The sequence below is a fragment of the Talpa occidentalis genome, unplaced genomic scaffold, assembly GCF_014898055.3.
Source record: "Talpa occidentalis isolate TD23 unplaced genomic scaffold, MPIMG_talOcc4v2.1 talOcc4.4, whole genome shotgun sequence".
Classification (NCBI taxonomy): Eukaryota; Metazoa; Chordata; class Mammalia; order Eulipotyphla; family Talpidae; genus Talpa; species Talpa occidentalis.
The window spans coordinates 40,803,792-40,819,595 of record NW_023604295.1 but is presented as its reverse complement, the minus strand read 5'-3'; the positions used below and the strand labels follow the sequence as shown (position 1 = coordinate 40,819,595).

At 34.8% G+C, this 15,804-nt stretch overlaps 1 protein-coding gene across 22 annotated transcripts in view; it reads right to left on the bottom strand.

The window, feature by feature from the left end:
• The window catches only part of DLG1 (discs large MAGUK scaffold protein 1), a 193,173-nt gene that overhangs the window by 42,431 nt on the left and 134,938 nt on the right, over window positions 1-15,804 (bottom strand). For all 22 annotated transcript variants that reach the window (XM_037525322.2, XM_054700463.1, XM_037525320.2 and 19 more), the window contains 2 exons: window positions 12,588-12,744; window positions 810-912 (listed from right to left, as the gene is read on the bottom strand). In XM_037525322.2, the coding sequence (XP_037381219.1) occupies window positions 810-912; window positions 12,588-12,744 (260 nt within the window). The remainder of the gene's footprint in view (window positions 1-809; window positions 913-12,587; window positions 12,745-15,804) is intronic.

Sequence of the window (15,804 nt, the reverse complement as noted above, 5' to 3'; positions counted from 1 at the left end):
GTTACAAAAGTAAGTTCCACTCAGGAAAAGAATGATAAATTTAACAGTTGCTAAATTATAGAATGTTTCACTTGGCTCCTTTAGTCACACCATTTTTTTCCTCTTTACTTTGTTGTTTATGAACATTAACCAGTATGCTATGTTATTCTTGGGGGTGTTTAAGCTTTTAAAATTCCACTGAGGTTTCGCTGGAGAAGTGGTTATGTTGGTACACACTAAAGTCTCATATGCATGCTATAATGGCATGATCTCAAATTTTCCATTACTACTACCTTCTTCCCCCAGGAACTTAGGTTTCCAATGAAACTGAAAGATCTAGAAACAAACTACATCCCAAACTTATAATCTTTTTCTATAGTTTGAATAGCAATAAAGGCTATTAGAAACTATCTTAAAGCAAGATATTAAACCTTGATATTAATAAATAAAATCTAATTCAAAAGAAAAAACTGGGATGATCTAGATTTCTTTGGCAATGATACTATCTTTGCTTACAGTTTTTATTATTTTTTTTGGATCAATGAGTTAGTAAAAAGTATGGTAAAAGGTATGTTTGGCTAGAGAACAGATGGAAAAAAAAACACTTGAAAATCAATCCAAATTATGGCAAAATACTCAAAACACTTTGTAGACACAAATTATTAAATTCTATAAAAACACTTCAGATTTGGAGAGTGAAATGCATTCAGACTAAAATACTACATTAACAAATCAACCAAAACATAACCAATTAGCTTGCAAAGTTAAACATTAATAACAGAAAGAATTTTAAAAACTGAAACAATAAGCACAGACAAGAATTTTATTACCTTCAGGTCGATATTGTGCAACAATTGTGACAGCTTGGCCAGCATTTTTCAAAGCTGCTGCTGCCTGTTCATGGCTGGCAGTTCTGAGGTCAACACTGTTTACCTGCAAATCAAACCAAATCTTAAATTTGAAAGAAAATGATCACACTGATTAGATATCACAATAGTCTGTTCTTTAAATAGGCATACATGTTAAAATTACTTTATCACTAAAATATTTTCTTGCTCTGATTTACTAAAAATATCATACGACAAAAAAAATTGCTATCAATCAAAAAATTCTATTCACTAAAAATACTTTGCTTAATGTCAAGTGAGCAAAACCAAAATATTTTCCCTCAAGTTTTCCAGAATGATGTCTGGCAATTTCTTGAGAAATATACCTTAATTTGACAAACTGAAAAATCGAAAGTGTCATCATTTGTACATTTTATTTCACTAATAACTCAAGCAATGAGAGGGAAGTGCTTTTTTTGTAGCATCCTTTCAGCTCCGGCCACATTCATTCCTACTAAACTCAGTTTCAATTCTCTCCCTTCTTCCTAAACTAAAACTTATATTCTTTTAGTGTTATAAAAAAGTAATTTGTTTAAAAGTATTATAATATCTCAGATTTCAAGGACTGACATTTAAATACAGTAAATTTATTAAGTGAATCTGTTAGGGGGAAAAGAATGTCCCAAAGCTAATTCCATATAGGCTTTGTGGACTCCACCCCCACCCTAGGTCAAAGTCAAAAACACTGGGAACTCCAAATCCCATCACCACCAAAGGAAGGTGGCTGGGACCTGAGGGTGGGGTTAAGCAGCCAGGTGGATACAAAAGGCAGACACGTGGGCTTTGGGGCTCCCCCATTTTGGCTCTCCGCCAGCTCGCAGCGTCCGGCCAGCTCTGAGAGTGACTTTGGGTTTCCAGGTCGTCGGATCGGGTAGGATGCATTAAAGTCTTTATTTCCCTATTTTTTTCCTGGTTTGTACATTTTCCTTATTTCCTTTTCTCTTGTAAATAAACCTTTTATTAACCTTTTGTGTGTGTGTGTGTAGTAGAGTTTTCGTAAGTCCCTTTAAAGCGCGCGGGTGAGGACCCACAGCCAGGAACCCGTTTTAATATCGGGGTTGCTCTATAACAGATGGAGCCTAGAGACACGTGAAGAAACTGTGCTTGTCTTGTGGTCGTGGACTGGGTGACACAGATGTGGGTGAGACCCATGGGGAGGTGACAATGGCAGCTTTTATCTTGATGTTGATTTTGCTCTTTTCCGGGCTTGTCTGGTTGTTTCTGACCCTTTGCTGTGGGTCCCCACTGGAAGATGCTTTAGACTTGTGGCAGGCTTTGGGGCCTTGCTCTGGGCCGATCCCATATGGATGGACTTTTACCCACAAGGGGATGGGTAACTTTGGGTGCTTCATTTAGAAACTAAATTCTGTGCCTTACCTGTATTGTTTCCTAGTTTTATTAAAGTTCCTTCCCATTAAAGTCTCCTATGTTTTCTGTTGATGCGGTGGATGGCAGAACCCATTTAGAATAGGAAGGTTTACGGGGTATGGGCTGCCCCTCTCCCTGTCCTATAACAAATCTAGAGTCATTTTTTGAACTCAGGACCCTTCCTTGGGTAAATCAATTACTGAGGAAACCAATTTCACTCAACAAGAATAGGCAACTTAATTTTTGCCATAGTATTTGCTGCAAGATACACTATTTTTAAGAGTTTGAACCTTTTCCACTAGAAGACACAGAATAGGGTATTGATAGGAGCACTGTATTTGAATGCAATGAACTTTACATATTTAAGCTTTTCCCCCCACTAATAACCAGTAACGAATAGCATACAGCAATGTTCGGGATATTCTTTTTTTTTTTTTTTAAGATTTATTTATTCATACAAGAAACGGGGTACAGGCCAGATGTGTGGGAGGGTGATAGGATTCACCAGAGATAGAGCGGGGAACAGAACAGACAGACTGAAACACACTGCTGAGGGGAGCAGTGGGTGAGCCAGGAGACGTCTGCTGCGCCATGTGGGATTCTTGCCGGCCAGCCGGGATCGAACCCGCGCTGTAGAAGCTGCAGACAGCTTCACAGTGCAGCGCTCCACTGCTTGTGCCACCAGGGAGGCCCTATTTTATTCTTTTTTATACTACTGTAAATGGAATTGCTTTATTAATTTTACTTTCAGGTTGTAATGCTGGCATAGAGAAATACAACTAATTCTTGTATAGTGATCTGTAACCTTGCTGAACTGGCTGATTAGCTCTAGTAGTTTTTGCTGTATTTCCTATATTCAAGATCATGGCATCTGCAAATAGAAATAGCTTTCCTTCTTTATTTTTAATCTAGTAGCCTTACCCTTCTTTTTCTTGTCTAACTATCCTGGCTAGGAACTCTAGTACGATGCTGAATAAAAGTGGCAAAGAGTGCTGACATCCTTAATGTCTGTCTTATTCCTGATCTTTGAGGGAAAGCTTTCAGCATTTCATCATTGCATGTGATATTAGCTATCATTTTGTCATACACATCATTTATCAGGCTGAAGACATTCTGTTCTATTACTATAATAATTTGTTCAGTGTTTTTGGATGAAAAGGTATAGTTGTGAACAAGCGAGGGTTTTTTTTTTTTTTACACTATGTCTCTTGAGACAATTGTCTAGCTTATCTCCTTCATTAACATGGTATCTTTACTTTGATTGGTCTTCCTAGACCAAAACAACCATGTACCCTTGGATAATTTCACTTGGTTATGGTATATATTTTTTATGGTGGTATATCTAGTTTGCTATTTTGTTGAGGAATTTTATATCCATATTCATAAGAAATATTATATATTGGCTTATAGTTGTCTTTTCTAAAGCTTTTTCTGGTTTGATATAATAGTAATATTGGCCCTGTAGAAGTGGTGCTAAGACTGGTGCTAATTCTTTAAATGTATGGAAGATTGCACCATTAAGGGCATTTAGTCTTAGGCTGTTTGCTCTGTGGGAAGTTTTGATTACCATTTCAATATCCATAATTGTGATGCTAATTTATATATTCTTTTTCTTGAGTCAATTTCAAGTTTAAGCCTTTCTAGGAATTTATCAACAATTATATAATTTATAAAACTGTATGATACACCACATATAATCTATACAATATATAAAATGTCCTTTTCCTTTAGTAACAGCTATTGTTTTAGGGTACTTTGTCTGACATCAGTAAAGCCACTCTAGGTGTTTCCTGGTTAGTTCTTGTGTATTATATTTTTTCCAACCTTTTACTTTCAATCTTTTTTTTTTTTGAAGATTTATTTACCTATGCATACAAGAACTGGGGTACACACCAGAGGTGCAGGGTGAGAGGATTCACCAGAGAAAGAGTGGGGAACAGAACAGGCAGGCTGACTGAAATACACTGCTGAGGGGAACAGTGGGAGAGATAGGAGAGGTATGCTGCGCCATGTGGGTCACCTTCCTGGCCGGGGATCAAACTCGTGCTGCAGAGGCTGTGGAAAGCTTCTAAATGCTGAGTCTTAAGCCCTTGCACCACCAGGGAGGCCCCTAATTTCAATCTTTGTTGAAAGTAATCTGCTGTGTTTTTTTACGCTAAGTGTGTCTCTAGTAGACAGTACATATAGTTGGATCTTGTTTTTAAAAATCTACCATGCCAACACCTGCCTTTTATTGAAGCAATTGATCCACTTACATTTAACTACTGAAAAGCCAAGATTTATGTCATCCATTTTGCTATTTGTTTGCTTTAGACCTATATCTTTTTTGTTCTTCTGTTCCTCCATTACTATTGATTTTGTTCAATAGAGATTTTCTGGCATACCATTTTAATTTTCTTGCCATTTCTTTTACAATATATTTTGAGTTATTTTCTTAGAGGTTTCACTGGATTATAATTAACATTTCATCATGTTACTAAAGGCAAAGGGCCAACTTAATTTCACTACTCCTACATAATTGTGTTTTCTACTACTCTTGTGGTACAATTTGTCATACAAATTTACTTCTATATACAATGTGTGCCGATCAACATAAATGGGAAAGATGTTACAAATAAAAAATACATTAACACTGATTAATATTCACCTATATAGTAACCTTCACCAATGTACTTTAATTTATTTATATGGATTTGGGTTACTCTCTGTGTCCTTTCATTTTAGTCTGAAGAAATTTTTTTTTTTTTTTAATTTTAGCATTTCTTTTCAGGCAGTATTTCTCGTAGGGCAGGTTAACTAGAGTCAAACTCTATCAGCTTCTGTTTACCTGGAATGCACTACTTTGTACTTCATTTCTGAAGGCCAGTTTGGCTGGATATAAAATCTTGGATTGATAGTTTTTCTCCTTTCTGAATTTTGAGTATGACATCCTATTGCTTTCTGACCTCTACAGTTAATCTTACTGAGGATCCCCTGTACATAATAAGCGATTTCTCTTCCTCATTCAAGGTTCTTTGCTTTTTGAATGCTTGATTATGATGTGTCTATGGTATGAATATATTCAAAATGCTTATTTTATGCAAAGTTCACTGAACTCAGATGTGTGAAATGTTTTATCAACTATGAGAAGTTTCTGGCTATTATTTAGTCAAATATTCTCTCTTTGTTGTCTCCTGTGATTCTGAGATTTCATTAGGCATGTTGGTGCACTTAATGGTATCCCATAGGTTTCTGAGGCTTGTGAAATTTTTCTTTATTCTTTCTTTTTACTGTTATTCATTCTGGATAAACTCATCAGATGCATATTCAAGTTTGCTGATCCTTCTGTCAGTTCAAACTTGTTGAGCTTATCTAGAGAATTGTTTTCATTTCCCTATATTTGGGCTTTTATAATAGAAATCTCTACTGATATTATATACTTGATAAAATACTGTTCTTATGCTTTCCTTTCATTCTTAAGACATGATTTCCTTGAGTACATTGGACATATCTACACTGTCCAACTTGAAGTCTTTGTCTATTAAGCCCAATATTAGGCTTCACTAGGGGCATCTTCTACTGATTGCATTGTGTGTGTTTGCGCGCGTGCACAGACCATATCTTCTTATGCTTCTGCATGTCTCAACTTTTTGTTGAAAACTAAACAATATATACTATAATCACAGCAACTCTGGAAATCAGATTCTTTCCCCTTCCCAGGACTTATTGTCATTGCTGTTTGTTAGAGTTGTTGTTTGATGACTTACAATTTTTATAAATTTTCTATTTTTATCTTGTGTTCTACTGAAGTATATGCCTGGTTAGTTGGTAAGTCAGTAAGTAAATGGACAGAGATTTCCTTAACTATCTGAATTCCTTCCTGAAAGGCTCTGTGTGCATGTTAGGTAATGCCTTCAACACTCAGCTAGGCAATGGAAACTCTGTCTTAAATTTCACTTCTTGCATGCACAGAGCCTCTTAGTCAGCCAGAGGTCAAAGTTTAGGGTTTTTCCAGGCCTTTCCAAAGTGTGCAACAGTCCTGGGCATGCATGTATCTTCCTACATCCTAATACATCAGAATCACCAGACAGCTCAGATAATGACAGTTTCTCTGAAAAAGAGGCTTTGTAAGTTCTACTCACATAGAACACCTAGCAGCTGTTAGGCTACTGGTTGTCACTGTAAATGAAGGTTATCCTTTTAAGGGTAATGTGGTACTGCAGAGCAAATGATGGCACTTAGGCAAGTTAGAACTCCATAAAACTTTTATGGAGATTAAGCCATTTTTTCACAAATAGACTTTTGAAATTGTTCCAGGTCTTTGATTAATTTCCAGAGTTCCTAAAAAGTTAATTCTGACAATGCCACTTTTCTCATTGCATTTATGAATAAAAGAATTTCTGTTGCAGTCTTGGGGTCACTTTTGATTCCAAGCTTCAGTGGATACCAAATATATTTTCTGTTCTGCTTGGCATCACTGGAAATAACAGTAATAATGCATTCATAACACAGTGAAAAATATGTGGTTTTTTATATATGCACTAGATCTTGATTTCAAAACCTTCTTTCTTCAACAAAATTAAATATATCAAAGGGAACATTTTATAAAACCTATTATTTATTTCCTTGTTTTCCCAGTAACTTATTTATATGTTTCTCAGTAATAAAGTAATCATTAAGAACATCAATAAAGGAGTGTCTTTTTGCCTTGAGGTACTTAATAAACTTGTTCCATGGTTTTATTTTAGTTTTGCATAATTTTAAATTTATTTTCTCTTGCTTCTAAGGGTTTTCCTACTGCTCTCAGAGTATTTAACTGGAGAAGCTCAGTAAGCATTACATGTTTTCATGCTATTAATGTACACTGCCAAATTATAAGATTGTATTTAACTTACATTAATATCATGGTAAACAACTGGCCTGGATTGTTTGGCACTTAGTTTTAAAATTGAGACTACAAGTGCTTCTGGACACAGCTTTCAATGCTTAACCTCATTAAGTTATGGGTGAACCAGATTGCAGAGGTCAGTCTAATATACTCTAGCAGTGTGTAGTGACCCAAATAAAGTGATCCCCAGATGAACAATTTAAGAATCATCTATTTTTGCACTGAGTTTTTCACACTTAACTATAAACCAACTGAAAATTTATTGTGACATGAGGTGTGAAGTGAAGTTATAAGCTAATTTTATTCTTCAAAGTAACTATCTAATTTGTTCAACATCATATTTTTAAAAAAATGCATCCCTGCCACTAATTTGTCCTTACTACAGTATAACTTTTTAAGAAATTCAAACAGTAATTTTAAAGAAATAAAATTTAAAAGTTTGAATAGTTTAATTGGAAGGATTTTTTTCAACTACCATACATACCCACTAAATCATAACCTCAACCAAAATATAGATTTTTTCCCATCAACAAACCCAGAAAATTATATGCCTCTTTATACGCAGTCCAATCACCAGCAATCACTTTATCACTTCTATCAATACAAATTTGTGTGGCATGTTAATGACTATCATATAACTAGAATCACATAGTATGTATTTTTGTAGTTCCTAGCTTTGTTTTATTCAATATTATGTATTATAGCACTATATATGTTGTTTGGATTTTAGCAGTTCATTGCTATTTACTGCTGAATAGCATATATTGCACAACTTATTTAATCGTTGACTGTGATGGACATTTGAGTCATTTCCAAGTCTGGATTATTATAATAAGACTGCTACAAACACTGTTGTTAAAGTGAGTTTGTATACAACATTGCAGAACAAAGAGGCTGGAATTATCCTATCCTTTGAAAACAAGCAGGAAAAAAACACAGACATATGCTCCTAGAAATCCAGATGCTTTGAACTAGCTAGACAGTTCCAGGACATCATCAGGAAGTTCAAGAACTAAGGTTAGCGGCTGCCGTTGGGAAAGGAAAGGAGGAGGTGAGGGGGAACATGTCAGGGCTGGGGGTTGACTTTCTAAGCTCCACTGAGAGAAATCCAGAAAATCACAAAGTTTTGACACAAGAGTGGGCCTGGGCCCAATCCAGGGCAGTGGGAGCTCAGCAGATTCTGATCTGGGAATCTGGGAATCTGGGAGCTCTGCAACTAGGGAGGCATGCCCACTGAAGGATCCCTCTCCTTCACTCCAGAGGAGTTCAAATAAAAGCCAGGTGGAGCCAGGCCAGACTCCATAAATAGCCCTATATCAGAAAGGAGGAATTTAGAGTGAAATCACAATTCTTTCCAGAAGGCAAACCAATGGTTTGTACACTTCCCAGCCCTGCAGAAGTGGCAGCTGAGACAAAGGTGGAGCACTGATGGCCATTATGGGCAGGAAGTGTTAAGTGGACTCATACGTGCACACTCTGTCTGTCTATCTATCTATATCTGTATATACATCTATATATACATATATACACACACATACACAGTGCCACTTTTGAGCCAAGTGCAAATTAGTCCCATGGTGTGAAGCCTAGAGATCTAGATATTGCCCACTGGGAGGTCCAAGATTTATAGATCACAATTCCAGGAAGAAAAGAACAAGGAGGTAGGGAGGGAAGTGAAGATAATCTAAGCACAGAATACAGCTTACTGTGGAATAAAACAAGAGGTAGAGGTGACTAATGTTACTCCTCAAACCAAGATTGAATATTGAAAGCCTACATCCCCCTCTGTCTTCCACATCACACTGGGATAAACTAAGAAAAGGACAAAGACAAATCTCCAGCACCCCAACATTCACACACATATATAGCAATAAATGAGACAATATACATGCTTAGGAAGCAAGCAACATATCAATACAAATGGAAAAGCAAAATGACAAGGACAGAAGTCCTGGGACAAGTATAAAGGATACAGAAATAGAGACACTATCTAACAATGACTTCAAAACAACATTAAAAAATATTAAATGAGATACTGGAAGGCCACTAAAAGCAGATAGGCAAGATCTCAGAAAGGCGATCCAGGAACAGAAAGTTCTTCACTACAGAGACTGATTATAAAAAAAAGATCACAAAGATTCTGAATGAAATGCAGACAAACTTAGTGCTTTAAAAAGAATCAGAATGGCAGAAGAATTCCAGCTATAGAAAACTCAAATAAACAAACATTTAGAAGAAAGAGTGTCAAGACAAAGAAAAAATGAGCATACTCTATGAAAAATATCAGAGTCAATGAGAAGACGAAACCTATAAATGATTGGGCTCCCAGAAAGGGAAAAAAAAAAAAAAGAAACAGGAATAGAAAACCTATTAAAAAAAATAATGAGAACTTTCCAAATTAAAAATGGAAGTCCAGCAAGCAGAGAGAACACCTAAATTCTTAGAAGCAAAAAGACCTATACCCAGACACAATATGGCCAAACTATCAAAAATTACAGATAAATTTTTTTTTTTTTTGCAGGAAGCAAGAGAAAAATAAACAACCTATAAGAGTTTCCAAACCGGGATTTTCCCCGATTTCAGTCCAGACACTCTCCAAGCAAGAAGAGTGGAAGAAAATACTCTCAATCCTGTAAGATAAGAACTGTCAGTCAAGAATTCTCTATCCTGCAAATTATCAAGTATGTATGAAGGAGTAATAAAGGTTTTATCAGACAAACAGAAGCTAATGGAGTTTGCCACCACCAGACCCACTCTTCAAGTAATATAAAGGAGTTTTTCCACAAAAAAAGAAAAACTGAAGCATAAACTCCTTAGCAAAATGACAAGAGTAATTTAACATCAATACCAAGAGCAAGAATATTATGCATTAACAATACCAAATACTAAGGGAGAAGAAGAAATGGGTAAAACCAGTACAGTTAAATGTCAGAGAGCAGACACCAGCTCAGGAAGGACCTAAAGCCGGAATTCAAGTAAACCCCTCATGGTAACTATTAACTGAAAATCTAAAATAGACACCCGCAAATGAAGAAGCAAGGAAATTGATAGAAATACTAACTAAAGTTATCCAGAAGGAGAAGAGAGGAACAAAGGGAAAAAGAAATGACAGAAAAATAAAAGAATCAAAAATCAAAACCAAAATGACTGAAAATAAACAGTTCATATCAATAGTCACCCTAAAGCGAGTGGTCTGAATTCATATATAAAAAGACATAGGCTAAAAATGTGGATGAAAAAATTCTAGTCATTAATACTTTGCTTACAAGAGACTCATTTAAATCCAAAAGATAAAAGCAAACTCAAAATAACAGGTTGAAGTAAGGTCATACATGTTAATAACTCATATAGTAAATCAACTAAAAAAGTTAATCAGGGACAAAGATGGACACAAGGGAACTACTCACCAAGAAGATATAATAATAATTAATAACATGTTTCTGAATCAGAGATACTGTTTAAAACTGCAACAAGACATCATCTCATGCCCACGAGTATGGTACATACTAAAAAGATCTCCAACAGTAAATGTTGGATAAGATATGGAGAAAGAGAAACCCTATTACACTGAGGGTAGAAATGTAAACTGGTGCAACCATTATGGAAAGCAACCTGGATTTACCTTAAAAAAACTAAAAGTGGAAATAATGTATGACCCAGCAATCCCATTCTTGGGCATATATCGAAAGAATATGAAACCATCAACACAAAACCCATATGCTCCATGTTTATCACAGCATTATTTACAACAGGTAGGACATGGAAACAGCCTAAAAGTCCAATGATGGATAACTGGATCAAGAAGAGGTGGTATATCTATAACACAGAATAGACAGTATAGACACGAGAATGCATGAAAGGTAGTCATTTTCAACAAAATGTAGGAACTGTATAGAATTATGTGCAGTAAAGTAAGTCAGTCAGATCTATTAAAACAAATACTGGACAATTATATAGAACACAACTTGAGAACATAAGAACACTTTAAAAAAGGAGTGGGCATCAAAAAACACTTTAAAAAAGCAGTGGACCTCTCAAAGAGGTTGAAGGAAGGGGAGAGAAAGGGACAAGAGGATATAAAGGAAGGTGGTTAGGGGAAAAAAAACGTCTTAGTCTATCAGTACAGTTGGAGACAAAATTCTAACTAGAACCAGCTACTGATTGCCTACAGAAGGGCTTTTGTTAATGATGTTATAAACTGTGTAGATCCTTTTAAAGTTTTGTGTCATCTCTACTGAAATCTTAGACTATTTCTGTGATTTGAAAGGTACAAATTTGAAAGGTACATAAAAAGTTTAAATGCAGAAAGACTCAAAGCAATACCAATCTTCCTTAGAAAGAAAGTAGATAATCAATGACACTTCACTAATTGGGCACCAAAGAACAAGCTGAAATAATGCCTGAGAGTTTATTTGAAAATATGGCAATAATTTTATCTTTAATCAATTGAAATGAAGTATATCAAAAGTAGACAAAATAATTTAAAATCAGCTAGAATTATGGTAATAATTACAGCATTTGAACAATATATTTTAATAAAGTAGCCATGTAATATTGTATAACATAAAAGAACTCCCATGCATGTATGGGGCTTAGTATTAAATGAATAGTGAAAAGGCAGTCCTATGTAACAAGTCCAATTCAAATGCTGTTAGTGGCCCAGAGGGAACAGAAAAAAGAAGTGAGATACAAGAAGAGGGGGATGAACAACAACAACAAAATAATAGCTCAGATGCGTTAACTGTGGAAAAAAACCAAAAATAAAAATTACTAGGTTTAGGGGATATAAGAATGAAATAGAAAGAAGAAAATTAGAATTAAAATCCCCAAATTCTTTGTGTCATTAGGGAGAACAGGAGAACTGCTGATGGATTTTAATCTATCATCATATGAGTAATGACCATAAAATACAAAATAAAAGTAAAAAGAAGAAACAGATATAAAGAAAAAAGTCAGAATAGCTACATTAGTATCAGCAAATATAATTTTTAAGATAGAAACTATTATTATAAAGAGAATTATTACATAATGAGTAATTGTAACTCACGAGGAAGGAATGATTTGATTCTAAACTTAATGCATCTAATAACAGTTTCAAAGGAAAAAAAGTGCTGCAAGGATAAACTATTAAACCCACCATCATATTCGAACAAGTTAAAAAAATTTCTTTTAATAATAGATCAAGCAAGCAACAGATTAAATTATAAAGAAGATTTCAGCTACACATGTAACAAAGTTAAGTTACTAGACATATGGAGAACCATGCAGTCAACAAACAGAAATACACACTGACCCTTTACATGAGTCAAATACCAAAAGAAAATTTATCATAGAATAATTTCTGACAAAACTACAATTTTACAGTTAAGTTGTAAAGTGGTAGGAAGGTAATAAGAATATTTCCTATGACTTCAGGATATAAAAAGTAAAATTTTAAAAATAGGTCATAGTTAAAACAGAACATTATTTTGATTAACATATCCTACCGATATAATACGATCTCCTTTTCGAAGCTCTCCACTAAGATCGGCAGGTCCTCCGGCCAAGATAAAGGAAATAAATATTCCTTCTCCATCTTCACCTCCTACAATGTTGAAACCAAGGCCTGTTGAGCCACGATGAAGGACAACTTTCCTAGGTTCCCTAAAAATGAGAAAAATTCATAATCTTAGAAATTTTATGTAGTACTTGACATTCTATGAAACTATAAAGAAAGCTAGATGGAATTTGAAAGGGCTTTCAAAACTATAGGGTAAAACCATTCTTTCTAAGCCTGAAAGTTAGGAAGAAACTTATTGGTAATTTTATGCAAAAACTAAAAATCCATGTTAAAAACAAACATGAAACTGAAACAAGTGGGAAAAAGTTATGTAGAAATTTAAAAAATGATAGTCTACTCAAGAAATATAAATTCTCACTAAAAGTTGACATGGTACATACTTTATTTTCTATGAAGCAATCATTATCCCCTGCTTCCTAGATGTAGATGGCAATAATCTTTTCATCTTAGAGAAGGCAGCCATTTTTCCAGTTCCCAAAAGGATGAATCATTACTAATCTAAGCCAGTCATTGCAATTCCTTTCCCCCTTGTTAAGGTGAGGTTATGGCCCTGGACCCTAACAATAATAAAGCACATTTTGTACCCATATAAAAGCGTATTTGTCCTCTTCTACTGAAAATCACCCCACACAAAAGAATAAACAATAAAATCCCATTAATAGTTTGGACATACGAGGTTGACCAAGTAAATCCTAGAGGTACCATGGACCTTGGATTGCTACATCAATGGTGGAAATTCCCATCTCCAGATTTTTTATATGAAATAATTAAATATCATTATTTCTTATGTCCTCTTTTTCTCACCATTTTTCATCCATTCTAAGATATACCTTTTTGCACGCATCCCATCTAAAATCTCTGAAATCTGTATACATCTTACCATTAATAATGCTTCACTTTTCTTGCCAGTTATATATAGTTGCATGGAAACTATTCACACTGCTGATAAGACCACAAAAGTGCCAGCATCAGATTATGTGAGATATGCTAAAACACAGACTATCATTTGAGATCAGAATATAGCATATTTGGTAATCATTTTAAAAATTTATCTGATTTTTCTCAAACAATGTAGACAATGTAGAAAGCTATTGGTAACAAAAGGATAAACAAAGTAAACACTTTTTAAAAAATGAGTTTGAGATACTTGTGTATAATGTGGAATTAATTTTACATACTTGTCTGCTGAAGACTGAAAATGGTGTTTTCTAGTCATACATAGACATTCATCATTATTTAGACATTTCAGTTCAATAAAATTATATCTTATCAAAACAGTAAAACTAAAGACTGCACTGTTAGGAAATATACACAGAAACCCATATGTAAGAGAAAAAAGGGAGTAACACAAAATTCAGGAGAAGATTACTTAGCATGGCAATGTAGGAGAAGTAGGATAGGATCAGGGATACAAGGCAGGTTTTATTATGTTGATGAGGTTTATTTACTTGCTAGATGATGGGCTATGGCTTAGATTTCCACTATGCTTTGAAACAAATTTATTAATTATAATTTTACATTAGAAAATAATACTTAATTTAAAAATACTCTGCTAAAACCCAGAGTAGTTCCAGAAGGAAATACAATCTGACTTTCAAATAACATAAGCACTTGGAAAGATGCTCAACATCACTAGTCATTAGGGAAATGCATTAAAATCACAATGAGGTACATCACACCTACTATGACTATAAAACAAGATAGAAAAGAAAAAACAAGTGTTGGTGAAGATGTGGAGAAAAAGTAACCCTCATATATTGATGGTGGGAATGTAAAATGATGTTGCTGTTATACAAAACAGCAATTCCACCCCTGAGTATATATCCAAAGGAATTGAAAGCAGGGATCCAAGAAGATACTTGCACGCCAATGTTAACCACAGCGTTATTTACAAATACCTAAAAGGCAGAAATGACCCAAATGTCCATAAACAGATGAATGGGTAAACATATCTATACATATAAAGGATAATTACTCAACTATAAAAAGGAATGAGGTTCTGATACATGCTATGACAAGGTTATATCTTGAAAACATTATACTGTCAAGAAATAAGGTTTCCACTTACATGAATAATCTAGAATAAACAAAATTATAGAAACAAAAAGTAGATTAGAGGTTACCAAAAGCTAAGAGGACAGGGAACTGGGTAGATAATGCTTAATGGTTAGAGTCTGTCTGAAGAGGTGAAAGATTTGGGGATGTAGTGATGATTGTATTGTGAATGCAATTACTATCATCGAATCACATTTTTGAAAATGGCTAAATAGCAAATTTTATGTTATATATTTTTTATCTCAATTATCAAAATTAATGAAATATACTGAAAACTTAAGCTGTATGTTAAACCACTTAAATGGATCTACTATATGGTATGTAAATCAATCGATAAAAGTTGTGAAAAAATGAACTTTAAAACCATCAACTTCCTGTATGTATGGATTTTTTTAATTAACTTTTTATATTGGTAATGTGACATAACCTCTGCAAATTGCCTGGGATCAAATTGTGGAGAAGATCTAATGTGAGAAGAAAGATTTTTCTACTTTATTATTTGGGCAAAGTAGTGTAATTATTAAAAGGGAGTGACAAAACACACCAATTTAGGAAGACAGCTCAGGTAACCAACCACCTGATTGTCACAGAAAAGTATTGAAAACAGGGAGGCCTATCAAAGTATAATTACAGGGCCTCTCAGATGGCATAGGGGTTAAGTCTCAGAGCTATCATCTCTATGGGCTGAGTTCCATGCCTGGCCAGGGAGCTAAGGCACATATGGCGCAGCAGACCTCTCCTGTCTTGCCCACTGCTCCCCTTAGCAGTGTATTTCAGTAAATCTGCCTGTTCTGCTCCCCTCTCTGTCCCTGGTAAATCCTCTCACCTCCTGCCCCCACCATGGCCTACACCCAAGTTCTACAAAAACAAACGAAAACTCAAAGTCTAATTAGAATATTCTAGACAAGAGATAGGGTGAAAAAAGATGGTGATCAAGATGCTAATGTAACATTTTTTATTTTGAAAAGTGTGCTGACTTTAAAGACTAGATAAAATCATTAGCTATTTTCCCCTGATTACTTCTATAAATAGCACTATTAGAAAACAACAATAAAACAGCCATAACGGATCAATATAGGAGCATAATC